Genomic DNA, 19,664 nt, shown 5'->3' with positions numbered 1-19,664 from the left:
TCTTTGAAGTACTTAAGTGCAGTTATGTTACTGAGGAAATGCATACAGTAAGCTACACCTGCTCAGAAATAAGGATGTACTTAACATTTATTAGCAAGTTATATATTTAAAAAAACAAACCATTTTTATTCTTAGTGTCATTAGCCACATCACTGGGTATTCATTCTCACTCTGTTAGACAGGTACTCCATCAGCTCCTGAAACCCAAAAGGTAATCAGAAGTCATCTTATAATTGTGCAGAAGGAACACGCATTCAGCATTGACCATACCAACCTTAATCTTCTGTATTTGGCACAGTGCCATGTCATCCAGAAGTTCAAGTTTGACATCATCTTTGGTCTCCTCCGAAAGAAGCAGGGTCTAACAAACAGAATTGTCATATCGGCCGATGTATTCTAAACAATCTGTGGGGGTTACGGTTACCTCTCCATGGGATGTCAGAATTGTGGCTGTAGCAATCCCAGAAAGATCGTCACTAAGCGAGCGATTCGTCACACTGAAACACATCGCACAAGTAACCTGAAATAAGACTTAATCATACAACAAAATATGCAGCCAAGATAGCATACCTCATTTTAATACCGAGTGGATGTGCTTGATCGCTGAGTTTAACACGACCGTGAGGTCTTTTTGCAGAGATAGTTGAGGCACCTCTGTCAAGAAAAATTTAAATTTACTAAAGAGATGAGCATTAATAAGGGTGTAGGCACCACCCTTAACAGGCCACTTCAAATCCATAGCCAAGGCCATTAATCAGAAGAAAAACAGCCCGCACATGGCTTTGTCCGTACCTGAGGCTTCCAGTGCTGTTACTAGGGTGCATTTTTATCTTGGTTCGTCTCTGTAAACAATATTGAGCACTTCAGCATGTGTGGAATGCAAGTATATATATATATATATATATATATATATATATATATATATATATATATATATATACACACACATATATATATACACACACACATACATACACTACCTTGGAGGTTTCTTCTGTCTTGATCTGACCCATCAAGGGCTCTTGCACTGCTGTATTACTTGCTTTCCCTGAGTGGGAGTGAGCACAATGAGACGTCTCCTGCAAGACTTTAACATATGGTTTGCCCATGTTCAAGCTCAGGCGGTTCACCTTTTTTACTGGGCTTCCTGCTAAGTGGCTTGCTGATCTCTGGAGACGCAGACTACGACAAAAGACATTTCAGTGAAACATTTGCAGTTGCTTCAAATAACGCGAGATGGCAGTATCATACGTAAACTAACCGCGATTGCCATCGTGACCTCCCCGACAGAGGTTTCGGCGGCTGAAAGAAGGGAAACGTCACTTAATAGGGAAAAAAAGAAAGAAAAAAACCCCACACATTCAGTAACGACTAGCAGCTATGGCGAACCTACCGGTCATCAGATCTTTAATCAGCGTGGTATGGAGCGACTGAGGCAGTTTCATCATTTCTATTTTGAACGCTCGGTCAAGGGTCGTCAGTATCTTGTCCAGTTTAGCCTCCATTTCGTTTACTCTTTCCTGTGCTACAGATACAGCAAAAAATAAGCCACTCCCCAGTCGATTATGCATGCAAACTCATTAAATGGTTTAAAAAAAAAAATCCCACCTTCTTTCTCAAACTGCTGTATGAATAGCTCTTTCCTTTTCTTAATCTTATCACCTGAGTAGCAGTCGTTCTCGTTAGAGTTGCGACTCACTTTCCGAGTTTTGCGCGCAGCCATAGTGTGTTCCAGCCACCCCGAGCGCCTCCTTTTAGGGCCGCATGGTCGTGATCGCCAGCAGCTGCGTACACAATTATCTTAACAATTATCTTAACGGGCAGCAAAGCGTATCATGTATCCACGATCAGGAGCATAGTGGTGGACGCTATATCCTTAATAGTTTATGCTCCTGTTATGTCCTTCTGTATCATATGTTACTTCGGAAGGATCTGATTTAATCACATACCCGCCCTGCGCTTATGAACAGCGTACTGGACATGAACACCTAAACTCGCCAGAAGAATAAAAAGCAATCACGGAATCAAGTGCACGTTGTAAAATGAAGTCACCCGCCATGGCTTTCAAACGGAGCTCGATGCGGCTGGAGGCGAAGTTACTACACCCGTGTCTCTGTCTTTGGATTATTTAGCCTGGGTAACTGATACGTCCTTAAATATGGCACCATGCGATCGGGCTTGGAGATGGCAGAGAAGACCGGTTAGACATGAGAGCCAACCAGGGAGAGAAGGACGCAGAGTAATGTGTACGAATTCATCACGTTAGGGGTAGTGCTGTCGCCTAAGGGTTACCTGCCAAATGCACTATAGACAGTAGGCCTTTTAGGGCACATTCCACCCCACAGGGAGGGAAACCTTCCGTTCAATGGGAACTTCAAACTGGCAGGGACAATCTATGGTCCCTAATCACGCGAGGAGCCCCCAGGTAACTGCAGCTGATTAAGTCCTCGCACACCTGCACCATCATCATCAGGACATAGCTTGTGCGACTTAACGCAGTGCCGCGCACAGCTGGTGCGGTTATTTTGTTTTATTTTTTGTCAGACTTGCGTCACGAGGACATGCGTCGTTATAGTCTGAGCGCGAGGCGGCTGCCGGTCAGGTGCCATAAACTGCAGGAGCCGAGGGACTGCTTGATGTCAGGTTAGTCCGGATTAGCTAGAATATCCAAACATATCTAAAAATGGTAATTAAATACAGCACACAGGCTATCAAATACTTATTATTAAAAGATTGATCAAATATTTTATTTCGCACATGTGAAATAAGTTTATATTCTTCAAAGAAATGTTCTACATTTGTATGAATTCCGCGAGATCTGGCAGATAAAACTGTCCGGCTTGTTGGCTCTCTGCTCACTCCGGCCCGACTGCAGCACATTGCGCTCACTGACCAACAAGACCAAGTTCAGCTCACCTCCAGCAACACTATAATGCCTGACGGGTGGTTGTTGTGTCTTTTGACAGCTGGGCACTGCGCAGGAATATAAGACTTCGTGGTATGGATTATGCTTCATTAACATGGCTCCGTAGTGCTTGACTGCTATGGTTTGTTGTGTATCACAATGTTTAGAAAGAAAAATGTATAAATGGCCTATTGGGCTGTGGAACAAATCACAATGACAGATGTACACAAGAACGTTAAATTGCCTTAAATTGGTGTGATTCCGTTTTATTAAAAGTAATGAAATGGCAATAAAAACTAATTATCCCTATTGGACTTTTGTTAATTTGCTATTTACAGATGTGAAAAAAAGCTAATGAAACTGAACTGTCACACCAAAAACAGCAGTGGATAAAAGGCAACATTCAATTCAGTAAAATCAGAAATTCTTGGTAAATACTTATAAACCCCTCATAACTATACCCACTCTACTACAGTGGCGTGTTTATGAACTCTCATAACTATACCCACTCTACTACAGTGGTGTGTTTATGAACTCTCATAACTATACCCACTCTACTACAGTGAAGTGTGTATGAACCGCTCATAGCTATACTCACTCTACTGCTGTCACACCCGAAGACCTGAGTGTTCCCCGTTTCCTTGGCAACCGAGTCACTTCCGGGTTTTCGTCCGTCTCCATGGTTCCCTGTCTCCGCCCCTTTATCCCCAGCTGTTCCTAGTTTGTCCCTAATTGTGGTCTAATTTATTTCGATCTCTTCCTATTCGGTGTTCTCTCGTCGCTTCGCTTCGTTTAGGTTTCTCTTCCCCTGTTTATGTACGTGTTGTCTGGCTTTCCTTTTTAGTTTTAATTATGTTTGTCTTCGTTTTTGTTGGTCAATCATACGTAGCCCAGTTCTGTGTATTCCCACTAGTTCTAGTTACAGAACTCATCGTTATTCTTCGTTAGTCTTCCCTCAGTGTTTACGCCCTTTACCCAGTTCCCGTACTCACCTTGTTAACCTGCTATTCTTATGTTAACCTGTTGTTGTAGGGTTTTTTTGTGCTGGTCTGTTTATTAAACCTTTTTACTTATTTATTTTATTCAATCCTGTTCATAATGACATCCTCAGTTAATTCCGTTCCTCATTACATCCAAGGCACTGGCACTTCGCAAGTGTGTTAGCTTATCACCTCTGCTACGTTACAACTGCAGTGACGTGTTTCTGAACCCTCATAACTATCCCCACTCTGCTACAGTGACGTGTTATAAACCCCTCACAACTCTTCCCACTCCACTGAGAAATACTGAAAAATACATACTGAATTCAAGTTCTAATTTATTTTTGCAAATTTGCCAAGTTTCTCCTTCTGAGGCGAATACAAAAACAGCATAAAAGAGAATGACAGATACCATCTTTAAATGGTAGAGTTAGTATTACACACAACACACTCTACCTCATTTAAGATATTAAAATTATAATGATACAGGATACAGGGCCAAGATCAGTAACAGAAAAGAGCCTGTGTAATTTGACACAAAATTAGCTAGGCTGTGGGCTAGTGATTGAAGGAAACTATTGACTGATGAAACAGGTTGGTTTCACAAACCAGGCTTATGTAAGGTGAACAATGTAAGAATCAAGCCCTTCCAGTAGAAATATCTTTCTCTCAGCCAGCTGAGAAACCCAAATTCATAAAATTCCATTCAAGTAGACCTATGTGATGCCCAGTTAATACATGTGAGAGATTTTTATGTCACTTCAAATCAAATCCCATGATAAAATTCTTCAAATAAGACTTCTTCAAATGAATACATTCTTGTGTGTGATGCATAGTAGAATACCATGGTTGGCAGCTGTGGGACAATTGTCACACCTCCTTCATTGTAATTTTCTCTCCCAGTGAGCCTTGATGCTAGAATTTTAGCAATGAATAGGGTATGAATTATTATCCTTAGTAGAGAAGAAGAATGCTAATGATGAAAAAGCAAATGGACACCAAGTAACATTATGAAACAGCAATGAAACAAATGAAATGCTGAATGGGATGGGGTTGTCTTTGTTAATGGCACAATACCATAACTGGTCAACTGTACTGAGTGCATGTTATTGATATGAATCCCTAATGCTGTGAGATGGGAGACAACATGAAAAATTGCATACAGCAGAAATGCTGTCCAAGACAACTTTCTCCACCCAAATTAGTTTGCTAAGAACTCAAAAAATATATATATTTTTTTTTTTTCATATATTCAGCTTATATTCTTTATGGAAAAGCCTCAGAATTTACAAGTCCCAGTGTGTATTACCCAAACATACTGCTGTCTACTGCGAGAACAAAGGTCATGTCAAGTGCAAGATTTTAAATAACTCAAATAAGCTCTGAAAGTTGTTTTTTTTTGTTGTTTTTTTTAAAGCACCATTCTCCATTTAGGTCCATTCTCCATTAGGGTCTGTTAATTGGGGTCAGTTTCATAACTGGGTTCTTAGTTTGTGCACATGATTGTGTGACTGCATGAGGTGAGGGCCTGCATAAACATGTATACACATGCAGCATGCCATCCTTGATTTAAAACCATGAATTAAAATTAACAAAATGCAGTAGTGGAATAAAAATGGAATACTGAGACCCAAGGACTCTCTCTGATGAGTAGCTCTGGATCATTCCTACTATAATGGCTTAGTGTCCTAGAAAAAAGTCTGAAATGGAACCTGCCCTTTTTATGATATCACAAAGGCACCAAAGAAAACAGCTGCAGAATTCAGTAAACTAGATAGCAGTCCCTTTCATGCCCGCTTCTCACTGTTAAATTAGTTTTCTAGAAAAAGAAAAAAAGTTACTTAACACTACTGTTACTTCAAGATTAGTGTGTTAAGTAAGCAGCAGGTTTGGTAGCAGCCACCGTGCATTAGCATATCCCGCGCTGCTCAAGACACGCTGCGCTGTGCCTCATCCAGGGCCGAGTACTCGTTCAGGAACTTGATATGAAAATCGTGCACTTTCTCCAGCAGAACCTTCAGCTTCTCAGCAGAGGGCAGGATGGTCATTCTAAAACACAAACACATCCATGAGGCAGGCAGGGAAAAAAGTAATGAGGAATGCAAATTACATTTTTCCATTCAGATTTTTAGGTTTTTCCTTTAAGAAAATACAACCAGAATGTTTGTGGAAAAAAGAAAATTTCTTAAAAGTTTTAACATAAAATTTAAAATACATTAAAGGCATTTTAATATAGGCCTAAATTATATTTGGTTGGAGGATTGAGGGAGGAAAGAAAAAGAAGTGATACACAGATGAAGATACACAGATGCAGGGCTCAACAATAACGACTGCCCAAATGCAAGTAAAACGTGACATCAGGACAGCAGCACTAAAATCAGTTGTTGGACCTGTTCATGTTGGGGTGGGGGGGGGGGCGCAGCTTGTTAATGTAGCTGATGCTAAACTCAATTCACTTGAATATTTAACCCCTCGTCACTCAAAAAATGGTCTCATCCATTCACACATCCAGTCAAAAACAAATCAATTATAGTATTTGTTAACAAACTGCTTCAGATTGAGGTGTAGAGGAAAATGGCAAAACACGTTTACAAAGCAAAGCGAGTCCACAGATGAATTGCTTCATGGGTCAATTTCGACCTAACAAGGAAGAAAAAAATGTTGCCTTTTTTTCAGAACTACAAATTTTAGAAATTGCTCAACAAATCTGTCACAACGTGTATAGCAGCGAAAAAGCCGGTAGCACATTTGGATCACTGGACATGTGCGTACGTCAGAGGAACAGTGAAGACAATTCCAAGATGACCAAGATAGTCACAACAGCATATCACAGGGTTAAAGAGAAAGATGTTTGTTATGAAACCTTTGCTTATTTATAACAAAAAGAAAATGTGAAAGCATATTGTGAGAATGTAAATTTTTAAAAGGATAAATAACCTAAGTGTATTAGCATGTGTGTGCTTATTTATGTGTAAATTACACTTTAAAAGTGCAAAGATTTTTTCAGGACAGTAGAAATGTGGGGTAAGTGAACTGGGGTTGGGACAGTGAATTTTATGGTCACTTGCCCAAGACATGTTGGAAAAAAAGTTGACGTTGAACCCTGCTGGGCCTTTCAGACAGTAGTTCCCTGATTCGATCCTGGGAAAACTATGTCTTGCACAAGTCTGTTTTCTCTAAGCCTGATGCAGCTCATGAAGGGTTTGACATTTAGCTGTTCAATAAGCAGGTGTGTGCAGAGCATGCTGTACTAGAGACAGCTGTTGTGTACCACTGGTTGTCAGCTTGAACTGGGAGCAAACTCACCTGAAATGGTAGCTGCCCTCCCTCTGGCCGAAGCCACTGCCCGGGACTACGCAGATACCAGTCTCCTCCAGGAGCCGAAGGCAGTACATCATGTCCGGCTGCATTCCGAGGGCCTGCACGCAGCCAACTCAGTAAACAGCATAGCACAGGCTCGTAGGCAGAGACAGGGACCCAAGTCAGAGTGCTGGAGTCAGCAAGATTTATTAAAACAGGCTGCAGTGTAGTACTGTAGCTGACTAGCAGGTACAAAACAGAAAGAAAAGAAGTGTTTTTTGTTTGTTTTTCAAACAAGTCTCTGTGACATGAACTGTGTTTGCTCTGTGTGGCTGCTTTAGCTCTTCCAGGAGTGAGAGTGATGAACTGTAGAGGAATTAAGCAAACAACTACAGCACAGCAGTATAGAATAAACCATAACCACAGCACAGCAAAGCTGAGACTGCAGGCACCTTCTCATCACTCTGGAAAGCAGCAGCTTGAAACAGCTGTTAAAATGGCCCATGAGGTGAAGTGGGCGGTGACCCGTGCGAGGTGAAGCGGGCAGTGGCCTGTGTGAGGTGAAGCGGGTGGGGCAGGACGTACTTGCGCCTCCTCCACTGCTCTGGGCGGGATGAAGATGCGGGGGAAGGCGTACATGGCGCCCTGCACTGGGTTGCATTTGATCCCAGGCACAGCGTTGAGGATGTGCTCCGTCAGCTTGGCTTTATCTGCAAGTGCTCCCAGCACGAGGCCCTTCTCCTGCAAACACACGCCGGACGAGTGACGGGAAAAGAGCATGAATTATACTAATGGAGGTGGAGAGTGCACACATGCACACACAAACATGCACATGCATGTGTACGTGCACATACAGACACTTATCTTTTTCCATCTCCCTGTAGAGAAGCTTCTGCTCTTCACCTTGCTGTCTGTTTCATGAAGACCTCCAACCCTAACTCTAACCCCTAACCCTAACCCCACCCCAACCTTTCAAATACAAACCCTATCAATCATCAGCACGGAGTCTGTACATGTCTTCAGGGCTTCCACACCAACCCACTGACCTTGTAGAACTGGCCGTGAGAGGGTTCGTCAGGCTGTGGAGGGTTCACGATCACATCCATGGCAGCTTGGCCGGTCACCGGTGGACAGAGTCTCACTGACAGCATTTTCACCAGTTGGGACTTGACCTCCGGATCAAGGTTAACGATCTCCATGAAGCCTCCTCTGAACCCACACCTGTGGAGCAGAGGTGTGAGTTGGTCATCAGGTGTAGGACGTTATAACATGGGCAGAGGTGTGAGTTGGTCATCACGTATAGTACATTAATATGAGCAGAGGTGAGCAATACCATTAAGGAACTCAAAAGCACACAAAAACACAACTGTTACACAAATTTACAACTGATAAATTCCAAAGATGCTCATTACCGTTGAAACTGGGCCTTTCTAGAAGTCACTGTTACCACAGAGAGCAAGTTAATAGCAAGAACTTTTCATCTAATTGAATAGTTTTCCAAATACAACCAAGCTTGCTCTTTCACGTTTTATGAACTCTCATTACCAGTGCAAATAATATATAATGTAATAAAATGCTACATTTGGCAAACCTAATTGAAAGACTAGAGAGTGGTGCTGATGAGTTGTGCCCATTCACTTAATGGATTTAAATTTTAATTAAAAGCAGAACTTTGTCCCATTGAACTGCTGCTGTATATAAAAAACTTATGTAAATAAACTTGCCTAGTGCTGTTTTAATGTAAAGACTTTAATGTTTTTAATGTGAAAACATTTAGTCCTGAGTTGACCTTTTCAATGAGACAGCAGAACTGCAGTAGGACATCCTGTTTCTGCACCTCAGCATTCTAGAATCTCATTTGACCTCCATACACACACACACAGACACTGTGCGTCGTCATTTCCACATTTCCAAACACAAGTGATATCCTGTGCAAGCTATTGTGCCACTAAAGAGATCTTTATTTTTCTGTGAATCTATTTCAGTTTAAAAACAGGGTGGTTGAAGGGGAGAGGGTGTTTGGAGAGTGGAATTTCAGACACACGCTGACTCAGAGCAACACTTACTCTCCTGTGTAGCCTTTGGACGAGGAATGGAAAGAAGCCAGCTCCACACTGTTAAAGTATTCCGGCCCCATCTCATACAGCACCTTCTTAAACGAGTGGAACTGGCAGTCCGGGGCGTACACATTATCCTGATACACCTGCAGGACACAAACGCATTAACTAAAATGGATGACGATACACCTGCAGTTGCAGGACACGCATTAACACAAAGAGGTCTGGGTGGAAAAGGAAACAAAAAGAGGAAATAATATGCACAAACAGGAATATTTAGGAAATTAATGCTGCAAGAAAGTAAATCTCTCAGTGTGGTAAATTTCAGATTACTTAAAAGGAATAAAATATCCACAAATGGCATACAAAAAGCTAAATAAGAGAAACACTCTTTTCAATAAAAAATGTTAAGCTTATTGCCAACAATATTCATCAAGTTTTACTTCTTAAAAGGCATTTTGTGCTGTGTGTTATCACAAAGGGAAATGCATTTAGAATTTTTGAGTTTAAAACATCAGGAGAATTCCCCATGTTTGCTCCAGTGTTGAACCTGGAGTGACACAAAACTGTCTGCTGTCATACTGTTACACACACACCAAAGTAAACAGCTGTCACCTGCCTTTTTCTGTCAAACAGCAATGACCCAAATGTTACACAAGTGAAAACTGAGCCTTCATCTGTTAAATCGTTTAGATTGGAGCGAGCCTTTAGCCAATCATCTCAAGGTCTTTTCTACTTCTAAGGTTTTTAAAGCCTTAGGAAATCACCCTTATCACCCTAGTGGGAGATTTAAAAGGTTCGCACTCAAGTCTGAGGAAGCACCAAAGGAAAAAGCAGATGCTTAATGAACTGGGAAGAACGAGAGGATTCTTTTCCTCTTGGTCAGTGACTGTGGACCTCACGTAGAATGGGCATTACCTCGTCAGCCATGACAAAGAGATTCTCCTCGTAGGCGAAGTGCAAGACGTCCTTGATGCACTTCTTGCTCTGGACTTGACCTGCCAAGATGGAATACATAAGCAGGGGCAGAGAAACAGACTTGCATTCAGTACAGAAGTCATGTACAGTGTAACTTCACAATGAGTGTTCAGCGCTGAGGCTGAGGGAGAATGGTGCTCTCGTACCTGTGGGGTTTCCAGGGTTGATGATGCAGAGGACCCGGGGCTGGCAGTGCTCCTTGGCAGTCTGGTACGCTCTGTGCAGCTCGTGCACATCCAAGGCCCAGCAGTTGGCCTCGTCCAGGTAGTAGTTGACCTGCACAGCATCCATCTCTGCGATGGCAGCTGAGTAGAGTGGGTACTGGGGGATAGGGATCATCACACCTGTGCGTGCATGAGCCTGGCCTGACACCAGGAGTCGAAGGATGCTCTGATAAAGAAACAACAAACAACTCTCGTGTTAACACACAGTCACTTCCCAACTAGTTTCTTGCTGTGGTAAGTTCTAGAAAGGGTAAGCATATTCTATGTTCAGGTTTATGTTCATCTGTTCGGGTTTAATGGAAAACATTTGTGCTGACTCGGTGATTGTTACCACAGGGCCATCCCTCTTCTATGGGTCTAATGGTAACACATTTCAACACTTTCCCAATGCAGGCTGGGTTAGGGTTAGGGTGTTTGGGTCTGACTTGTATCAGTCTGGGGGTAATGTAATTGGTTTCAGATCAAGGCTTGCCTTTCCTTTAAATGACCAGGCCACACTGAACTAACTGGGCCCTCAAGTCAAACCCAACGTGCTGAACCGTCCCATAACTACACATACCACAATGCCATCGCTGGCCCCAGTGGTGAGAAAGATGTTTTCCCAGTTTGCTGGCACCCCTTGGTCTCTCTGCTCGATGTAGGCAGCGATGTCCTGGCGGATGCAGTCCACCCCTTTACTGGCACTGTATGACCCTGAAAGGGAAGAATGTGTTGGCACACAGAGGAAAGGATTGAAAACACATAAAAGTAAAAAACTAGGCCAACAATGTTTCAGCACTGGTGCACAAAACATCCCCTCTCTCACATGTTCGAACAAACACCCACAAACAAACACGTACACTCACTCACCGATGCTTTGTCCTCCGCAGCTCTGCAGGATTCGCCGTGCTCGCCACTTTGCATCCTTGGGGAAACTGGGACTGTCCAGGAGCTCAGGGAAGGTGCAAAGAGCCACTACCTGCAGACAGACACACAAATGGACGTGTGTGTGTGTGGGGGGTGGCGGCACGTTCTACAGTACTGAACACCTCTCTCACACTCACACACAGACACAAACCTAAACCTTTCTAATAACCTTTCTAATTTCAAAGGAATTAATGCCATATAATGAATATATGGACCATATCATCATTATTGCTCCTGGAGTACCCGTCTTGTATAATTTTGTCTTCCTGTTACAACTCTAGCCCTAGGAAATCAGGACCTCCTTTCGCTTAAAACTTTAACAACTGCCTGCACCCACACCTGAGCCCCATGCTCACAAAGTTTCTGTTTATTTGGTTAATTTATTTGAGCTTAAACTGAGTTCATCTTCAACCAGGAGCTACTAGGAACTGACAGCTTAGAAGAAAAATTATACATGCATTAAAAAATGAAATATTTATGGTAATTGTTATAACTAATTACGGACTCAATAATCAAATTATTTGTACAGCCCTTTTAGAGAATCTACTAAATATTCTCTCCTATTCACGAGTTCATTTGGCTTTTTGGTTCTGAGTTATAAAAAATATTATAATACTATTATGTTTTGAAGAATGTAAAATGACATTTTATAAAAAACTGGATTTTTCACAGCATTTTAAGTTAATCTTTAAACATTGGAAAATGTGCTATTTTAGTGTATATTTTGGTGTATTTTACTGCGGGAACTTCAGAAACTCCACATTTTTCACCGTTACATAATAACATTTGTTTGGTTTGGGGCAAATATTGACAACTTTGGCTTCCTCTTTACCAACAACTTCATGTGGCTAGCTACCAAAACATTGTATTTGGTTTATCACAGTTTCTGTTTGATTGTTAGAGAGAGAGAGAGAGAGAGAGAGAGAGAGAGAGAGAGAGAGAGAGAGAGAGAGAGAGAGAGAGAGAGAGAGAGAGAGAGAGAGAGAGAGAGAGAGAGAGAGAGAGAGAGAGAGAGAGAGAGAGAGAGAGCAAACACCCTCACTCAGAATTGCAGTGAAGTACACAAGGCTTCAGAGAAACACCTTTTGTCCTGAGGTCCTAAATCAGCTGTCAAGCAAAGTGCTTTTGAAGTTCTACGAGGTGAACCTAGCTTATGTTAAAAAAGGTAGATCTTTATATACATCTCAGTGGGGTGTAGCCAGACATAGTCAGCAATGACCGACCACTTTATTCAAGAACACATTTGACTAAAACTCTCTAAACAAGTCAACTGTAGTAACATTGTCATATCTGTATAAAAGTAAGGGAAGTTCCCCAAAATGCTGAAGAGGCTTTTCATAATCATCTCTTTTTATTCTACTGTTTATTTACTTAATACAATCCTGCCCAGCACTCCATGATTATAACACAGTTTTCCAGGCGATCAGACTTAAGGAAGCTCTTCATCTGGTTGCTAGCGTGTAGTTTACTCTGGCCTGGTCGAGCTGTGAACTTAAACATCCTTCATAAATTTGAGAGTTGAGCATAATGAATGAAACAGGCCCATCAGACATCACATTTCAATAAAGAACCAAGGCCAAAACATGAGTGGAAACCAAATTCCTTTATCCAAGCCAAAACATCAGTCTGATCCCAGGACACCTGCAGTAGCTCTGAACATGGAGTTAACACCAAGTCACTAATTGACTACAGGTGCTGGGATTCTGCTATAATAACTGTTTAGAGGTTTTATGGGCTCTAAACAAGTCACCCTCACCTGTCTGAGGAATGTGATTGGCTGTTGTCCCATGGCATGTGCATCCCCAATGTTGGCTTTGATGACCTCAGTGAAGGGTTTCTTGCCCCCCTGTCATAACACACAGAGAGAGAGGGAGTTTATCAATAAACATGTAAACACAAGTTAGCATGCTGTTCCAACAGTTGTATGAACAATTAAGTTTATATAAACAAAATTTGAAGAGGGTTTGCTGTGGACAAAACAAGACAAATTATGGTCAAATTACTGACTACACCTAAATTATTAACTTTAACTGTATAACAGAACACTGATAGAACTGCTAATTTAATGTCATCATGTGACACTATGGTATACACACCACATTCCATAGTATGGAATGGAAGCTTCGGATATTTGGTCATGCCATATGTAATAAATAGTTTAAACTATTTATTAATTTGAGTATTAAACTTGGTTAATAACTTCAGTATGTTTAATAGACTGATTTGGTTTCAGTGGGCTTATAAACTAATAAATTAATTTAAAATCATACATGCTAGACCCCAGATGCAACATTTAGAACTATACAAACTTTGGCATTACACTGACACATGCTTATATTCTAGTGCGTCACCAATTTCATATCTTTGTATTAATGTCTTAAAAATACTCAAATCATTTAAATTTTTGTTTAAATAAAAGTTTGGGGTTTTTTTTACATTGAAGATTTATTTACTGTAAAATACCTTATCACAAATTCCCCAGAAACACTGCGAAAGAACTGTCTTAAAGGACCAATATGTAATGATGTCAAGATTTAAATGGCAACTGCAGTTTCCAAATTCCAAAAATATTGCAGTGTCTGGCCCCATCTTTCCTTCCCAGATTTGACATTCACACGGGTTGCCAGGTTGAGGACACTGAACCTCCACGAACAAGCGAAAGACGAGTCCAACATTAAACTGGTACAATGGCAAGTGACCACGAGTCCTACACTGTAAGTTAATCAGCTAATGTATGTTTGCAATGTTTTGTAAATTATAAAGCAGGTTGTGGATTTATTGTAACTGTCAATGTCAGCTAGATGCATGACTGGCTATGTACAGTCACTTTCAGTTATTAAACACTAATTAAAACATCTAGTCTTAATCATCATGAGATTTCCATTTACAGGTCAATTTTGAACCTGTCCTTCATTACCAAAATTCTAGAAAAAGCAGTTTAATTGCAACAATGCACCTATTTGCTGACAAATTATGCCCATGAACCTGGATTTAGACCACATCACAGCACTGAAACTGTGATAACAAAGGTTAATATTAATGATCTTTTAATATCTTCTGATAAATGATGCATCACTTTTCATATGTTTTTATGTCTTGTGTTTGATACTTTATACTAGTTTCTTACTTGATATGCTGGAAACACTCATTGGCATTAAAAGAAAGGCACTCTGCTAGTCTACCTTTTATTTGACTGACAGCTATCAATTTGTCCTTGTACATAATGACTGCTTTGAGATTTCAAAAATAAAATATGTTGTTCCACAAGGGTCAGTTCTGGGCCCCTTATTATTCTCATTAAAGTGAAGTGGACTTCAGTGTTCCATCAGGCAAAATGAAAAATGATGAGGTAATAAACATACAAAAATACTTCAAAAGTAGAAGCCTAATGCTCTTCCTGCAGTCCAGTGACTTCATTTATAAAGTGCCTCACTAGTGTCAAATGAGGCCATAATTTACTGAGTCACTTTACAGTCAAAAAAAAAAGAAGTTTGTCCTATTTCTGTCATGCTGATTGTTACAGAAGCATTAAACAGCCCTGACCCAGCCACTCCTACAGTGTGACAGCAGTTAACAATCATTTGTTATGACTGACAAACTCTTTTGAACATTCATTCCTTTGAACATTCGTTCACCTCTCATTAAAACACAAAAGCACACAGAGGCGAACAGCTCTCCTGCTGGGGTTTCTCTGCCTCTTTGTTTACCAAGACACACATGCCATCACAGGAAGTGCAAGAGGGGCATATGCGGTGGAATTTAATGCAGGATAAGAAAAAAAATATTCCTAGTATTCTGCTCACAGATATTCTGTCACCGGGGAACAAAATAGATGAGCTGATCATTCAGATCAAGGTTTCGGCATGACATTGAGAGCTGCTATGTACTTGCGATACGGACAAAACGGCAAATATATGATCACAATATTTGTTTTTCTGTCTTGGTTTATACCAACCAATGACACATTTGCAGGTCATCTTAATCCATACTTCATTGCTTTTCATATATCCAAGCCACTTCCATACATTTTTGTCAACACTCATCAGCTTAAGAGAATATCATGAGTTCCCATTTACTTTTATGCCACTCCCTGGTTCCACTCGTTTTTTCCTAATTTTCAGATCTTTATTCAGCGATGGTAGTGCAAACAATGCTTTACAGCAGGAAACAGGCAAGTTCTGAAACTGATTGGCTGGCTGTTGTTGCATTTATTTTTACTGTGATAGACCATCACGTCTATGCTTATCGAGTAAAAATCTCAAAGGCTTATCATTATCGGCCTAAATTTTAATCGCAATCCTCTTTGGAGATTGTTTTATCGCCCAGCACTATGTCCTGCCCTGCTTGGGTCAAATCTGATCACACCTCCATTCTTCTCCTGCCTGCATACAGACAAAGACTTAAACAAGAAAACCAGTTCTCTGATCAGTCCATCAATGGAGGGAGGAAGCCATCTTCACACTTCAGGACTGCTCTGAAGCCACAGACTGGTGAATATTTTGTGATGCAGCTGGTAGCGGTATCAGTGAGTACATTGACTCAGTCATGGGCTACATCAGTAAATGCACTGATGACACTGTCCCAAAAAATCTGAGACAATTTCCCAATCAGAAACCCTGGATTCATGATGAGGTTTGAGCCAAACTAAGAGCTAGGGCCACAGCCTACAGCTTTTGCTGACCTGGCAGCCTACAGGAAAGCCAGGTATGACTTTCAAAGAACCATCAGGCTAGCCAAAAGTGACTACAGAGACAGAGTGAAATTTAACTACTTTGATGCCGATCTCAGATGTATGTGGCTCGGACTTCGTGTGATCACAGACTACAAAGGAGGTTGGAACTGTGATTGGGGGTTTGTCCTCCTAACTTGCAGATGAGATAAATGCACATTATGCTCGGTTTGAGCCAAACACCCCCCTGCAGCTCACAGTAGATCAGGAGAGCCGTGCCCTAACCATTTGCGTTTTAGGTGGTCAAATCCTTCAAGGCAGTTAAAGCAACCTCATAGCATTCAAAGCCAGCTAGCTGAGGCATAAACATGGGTAACAAGTTCAGCATCTTGTTTGGAATGTAAACAGGTTTGTCCTGTCAGTCTTGTGCTTGAAGTGAAGAGGGTAATGAACACATACTTGTATTCCACAAAACCTATATTCAGACAGACGAGGGGTTAGAGATTTGACTGACCAACTTTATCGACACTTCACTGGTTGTTCTTATGCAGCTTCTCAATGCTGGTCCATGCACAAGCGATTATTTTCCTTCGCCCATCTGTCGTGCCTAGTTTGGTTCCAAGCACAAAATGAACAGCTCGGCTTTTCTTAAGTACATCTCAGTGGCGGTGGATTCAGCATGCAGACGAAAACATCAGCTTTCTGCCCATCAGCTTTAGCCACTGCTAGAGGCTAAATATAGCTGGCTAAACTAACGCCAAGCATTTATGAAATGCAGTTTGCTTCACACTGATGACCCAAGACACTGCGCATACCAATATGCATTTTTAATAATATTAATATGATTTTGGCCTGTCGAAAACGTATTGCGTATGATATCCTAAAGAGCGTTATGCTATTGCATAGGGAACTGGAATGACTCAATTTTCTGATGCAATTGGAGACATCTCAGGTTCTGGTTAATTAAAGCCATGGCGTGTTCGTGTCAGGCAAAACCTACCAAAGCAGAACGAACAGGGACTATATTTCACGCATAATGTAGAATATAGCAGCAATAGCACCTTGGAGTTAAAATAGGCCAGATTACATTTAAAGACAGACTAAAACAGAATGCAATCACCTCTTGCAAGTATCTTTCGATCTCCCCGGCTTTAATGACGATGGGTCCTCTTACTGCATACTCCACTGCTTTAACCTGCGGGTTCAGCGTCTCCATTGTTAGCGTCTTTTCTCGGATTTGACCATTGCCCACAGTTGCTGCCACAGTTGCTTCAGACGTGCTATAACGCTTTAGTCCATAAGGACCGTCTATAGATGCTTCTTGAGATTTGCGTCGTACACCGACGCGACATGGTGATTTCTTCGGTGATGTCTTCACGGATGTCCGCGGTAAAGCGGGACATTGGTCAAACGCTCCAGATATCAACGACCGATTGGCAAGGGACTGTAATCTGTGCATATCCAAATCTGTACGGTGATGAAGTGGTAAGTGACGAGCTACCGAGGCTGTTCAGAAGATGAATGTCTCTATGTCTCTACTAAAGAGTGGGAGATGCCCACTGTATTCAGTGCCGAAATGATGCGCACAGCGCACCAACAGAAGAGGCTGAACGGAGATTCTCTATTAGCTAAATCTCAGGATTCTTAACCGACAAAGGACTAGAATGTACTTGTCGAGGCAGTAAAACCGTCTGGTATTGTAGCTAGAACACAAGTATGATGTACGAGTCATCAGCTCCACATCCTCAACTAACCGGGCACAGCACACCCGCCAATATTGTTTCATAAGATCACCCGAAGCGTCTACATTTTCGCATAGGTTGATGGGTATTGTAGTACTCATACTTTCGTAATGCCATTCTGATCTAACTCCCTGGAGTCGTAAGAACTACAAAACCCACAGGAAATATCTTTCCTCCGCGTTAAGCGAATGGAGTTTAGGCGTCACAGTCGAGCGGTATTTCATCATCTGAAACTGAGGCTTTACCATATTTACCATCATATTTGTATATAATAAAAGGGTTAGGTGGCACGGTGGAGCAAACCTAGAAATATACCACATGAGTTCATATTTGTATATAATAAAAGGGGTTACGTGACAGACTTGAAAATCAAATTTTGGCCAAGAACACAAAGGGGCTCTGTGTGTTTTCTACATTAAAACAATCTGGTTGGCTGAATATATTATACGAAAAAGCAGTTCAGTAAAATGTAATAGTTTTATGTCAAGAGTGCACAGTTTTTATGGCTCCGTTGCGAAGAGAGATGTGAAAGATCGCATCAAAACGAATACCAATGAAACTCTGCCATCTTGCGTACAAATAGGTTAAAGACTTGGATCTAAATATGATTTTGCCAATCTTGTAGTTTAAGATAGAAAAACAATGCTAAACATGTACGTTAACTTTTGCGGGTATTTTATAGCCTGTTTTATAATTTAACCTATTTAATCATTTGGCATGGAATGTGGAAGTCACCAAGTTTTATTCTCCAAGTTTGGCAGAAGGTCTTCGGCGATTTTTCTGGTGTTCTAGTGGCAAGATGGAATTTCCCTCAGCATAAGAGTTTAATAGGCCTAGGTATTCCTACTTAAAATGGATTTCAATAATTGTGATCAATACCGGAAAGTTGAAAACAGAAATGTTTACATGGTCATGCGTTCTATGGACTGCCTTTATGTAAGTACTTTTTGTAAGAAAATCTAAATGGGCTGGTTGTATGACTTCACTATTACTTAAACTTCCTACCATGTTTTCATGGTTGTTATTATTACAGGACTGAACTCCCCAGGTGTATTATTACATCTGCTATATTATTCCTATGCCTCTGGAAGAGACTGGCAAAACACATAACATTGACCAAAAAAATAGATTATATTTGCAAGGCAAAGGTTGGAATATCAATTACTTGAGTCCTTTAAGGTTTATTAAAGTCAAATCGCATGATACAACTGCAGTATAATAGACAATATTTTGTTCAGTTTTCACTTTGCACAAGCTAGATATGACATCTCATGGATACTTTACACCTGCTAGATATGACAGCTAAGGGATTCTTTACACCGACTAAATATGACATCTCATAGATCATTCGTGTTCACTGTTTATGATGTGTGTAAATCAGACATTTTGTTCTCCAGCCCTATTAATTCTTTGTAAATTTGAAAAAGCGATAAAATTAGCATTTTAAAAGAAGGCTACACTAAGTTTAGTGTGGGATATAGAGTGCACAATTGCATTTGAAAGTACCTGAAATTAAAAAATTCAACACTTGAATCACAGCATATCAACACTGGATCCTTGGGAATATGTAAGAGTTGCTTTAGCAGGTTTTAAAAGACATTTTAATTATCCCTTGCAACAATACAAATGGCTTTAATTTTGTAATACATTTTTAGATAAATATTGCATCCAGTAATTATGAACTTGATGTTTTGGCCCGGAACTGGGAAAAGTGATCTATGATAATGATGGCATGTTACTACAGAGAGAAACCATCCATCAGACATCGGGGACAAGCAGGACTTTTTAAAGATGGTGTGTGTGCTCAGGGATCAGTGATATCAGATCCTGAGAGGGCAGGAAGCCACACACATCCACCCCTTTTCACCAGACTCTGCTCTATGTTTTAACAATAAATGCATTT

The 19,664-nt window shown here is 40.9% G+C and overlaps 2 protein-coding genes across 6 annotated transcripts; both read right to left on the bottom strand.

Moving 5' to 3' along the window:
* Window positions 1-69: 69 nt before the first annotated feature.
* On the bottom strand, window positions 70-3,907 carry cdca9 (cell division cycle associated 9). 5 transcript variants are annotated; one of them, XM_027028301.3, is made up of 11 exons: window positions 3,504-3,900; window positions 1,609-1,784; window positions 1,394-1,525; window positions 1,262-1,302; window positions 1,131-1,182; window positions 978-1,048; window positions 793-842; window positions 571-654; window positions 425-497; window positions 275-361; window positions 70-197 (listed from the first exon to the last, which is right to left on the bottom strand). In XM_027028301.3, the coding sequence occupies exons 1-11, from the start codon at window positions 3,584-3,586 to the stop codon at window positions 150-152; spliced, it is 897 nt and encodes a 298-aa protein (XP_026884102.2). In that variant the 5' UTR covers window positions 3,587-3,900; the 3' UTR covers window positions 70-149. The 5 variants fall into 5 exon arrangements, with proteins under 5 accessions (XP_026884102.2, XP_026884104.2, XP_081562404.1 ...); XM_027028303.3 differs by having other exon boundaries at window positions 981-1,048; window positions 3,504-3,895; XM_081706278.1 differs by lacking the exon at window positions 275-361 and having other exon boundaries at window positions 3,504-3,905.
* Window positions 3,908-4,206: 299 nt separating this feature from the next.
* On the bottom strand, window positions 4,207-17,784 carry gpt2 (glutamic pyruvate transaminase (alanine aminotransferase) 2). Its single transcript, XM_027028287.3, has 11 exons — window positions 17,140-17,784; window positions 13,107-13,196; window positions 11,294-11,402; window positions 11,004-11,137; window positions 10,367-10,610; window positions 10,161-10,240; window positions 9,252-9,388; window positions 8,232-8,406; window positions 7,771-7,926; window positions 7,192-7,304; window positions 4,207-5,934 (listed from the first exon to the last, which is right to left on the bottom strand). The coding sequence occupies exons 1-11, from the start codon at window positions 17,476-17,478 to the stop codon at window positions 5,814-5,816; spliced, it is 1,698 nt and encodes a 565-aa protein (XP_026884088.3). The 5' UTR covers window positions 17,479-17,784; the 3' UTR covers window positions 4,207-5,813.
* Window positions 17,785-19,664: the final 1,880 nt, after the last annotated feature.

The sequence above is a fragment of the Electrophorus electricus genome, chromosome 23, assembly GCF_041902795.1.
Source record: "Electrophorus electricus isolate QZ-2024a chromosome 23, ASM4190279v1, whole genome shotgun sequence".
Classification (NCBI taxonomy): Eukaryota; Metazoa; Chordata; class Actinopteri; order Gymnotiformes; family Gymnotidae; genus Electrophorus; species Electrophorus electricus.
This window is presented reverse-complemented; position numbering and strand designations above follow the sequence as displayed.

Bases quoted from the DNA above. Each gene is read 5' to 3' on its own strand.
- gpt2 (XM_027028287.3), bottom strand. From the start codon at position 17,478: ATGCACAGATTACAGTCCCTTGCCAATCGGTCGTTGATATCTGGAGCG. The intron at 9,389-10,160 runs GTAATGCCCATT...TGTGTCCTGCAG, and splicing joins TCTTTGTCATGGCTGACGAG to GTGTATCAGGATAATGTGTA. The intron at 5,935-7,191 runs GTGAGTTTGCTC...TTTGTGTTTTAG, and splicing joins GAGGGCAGCTACCATTTCAG to AATGACCATCCTGCCCTCTG.
- cdca9 (XM_027028301.3), bottom strand. From the start codon at position 3,586: ATGGAGACGGACGAAAACCCGGAAGTGACTCGGTTGCCAAGGAAACGG. The intron at 1,049-1,130 runs GTGAACCGCCTG...ACTCCCACTCAG, and splicing joins CAGGAAGCCCAGTAAAAAAG to GGAAAGCAAGTAATACAGCA. The intron at 362-424 runs GTAACCGTAACC...TCTGTTTGTTAG, and splicing joins TTCTGACATCCCATGGAGAG to ACCCTGCTTCTTTCGGAGGA.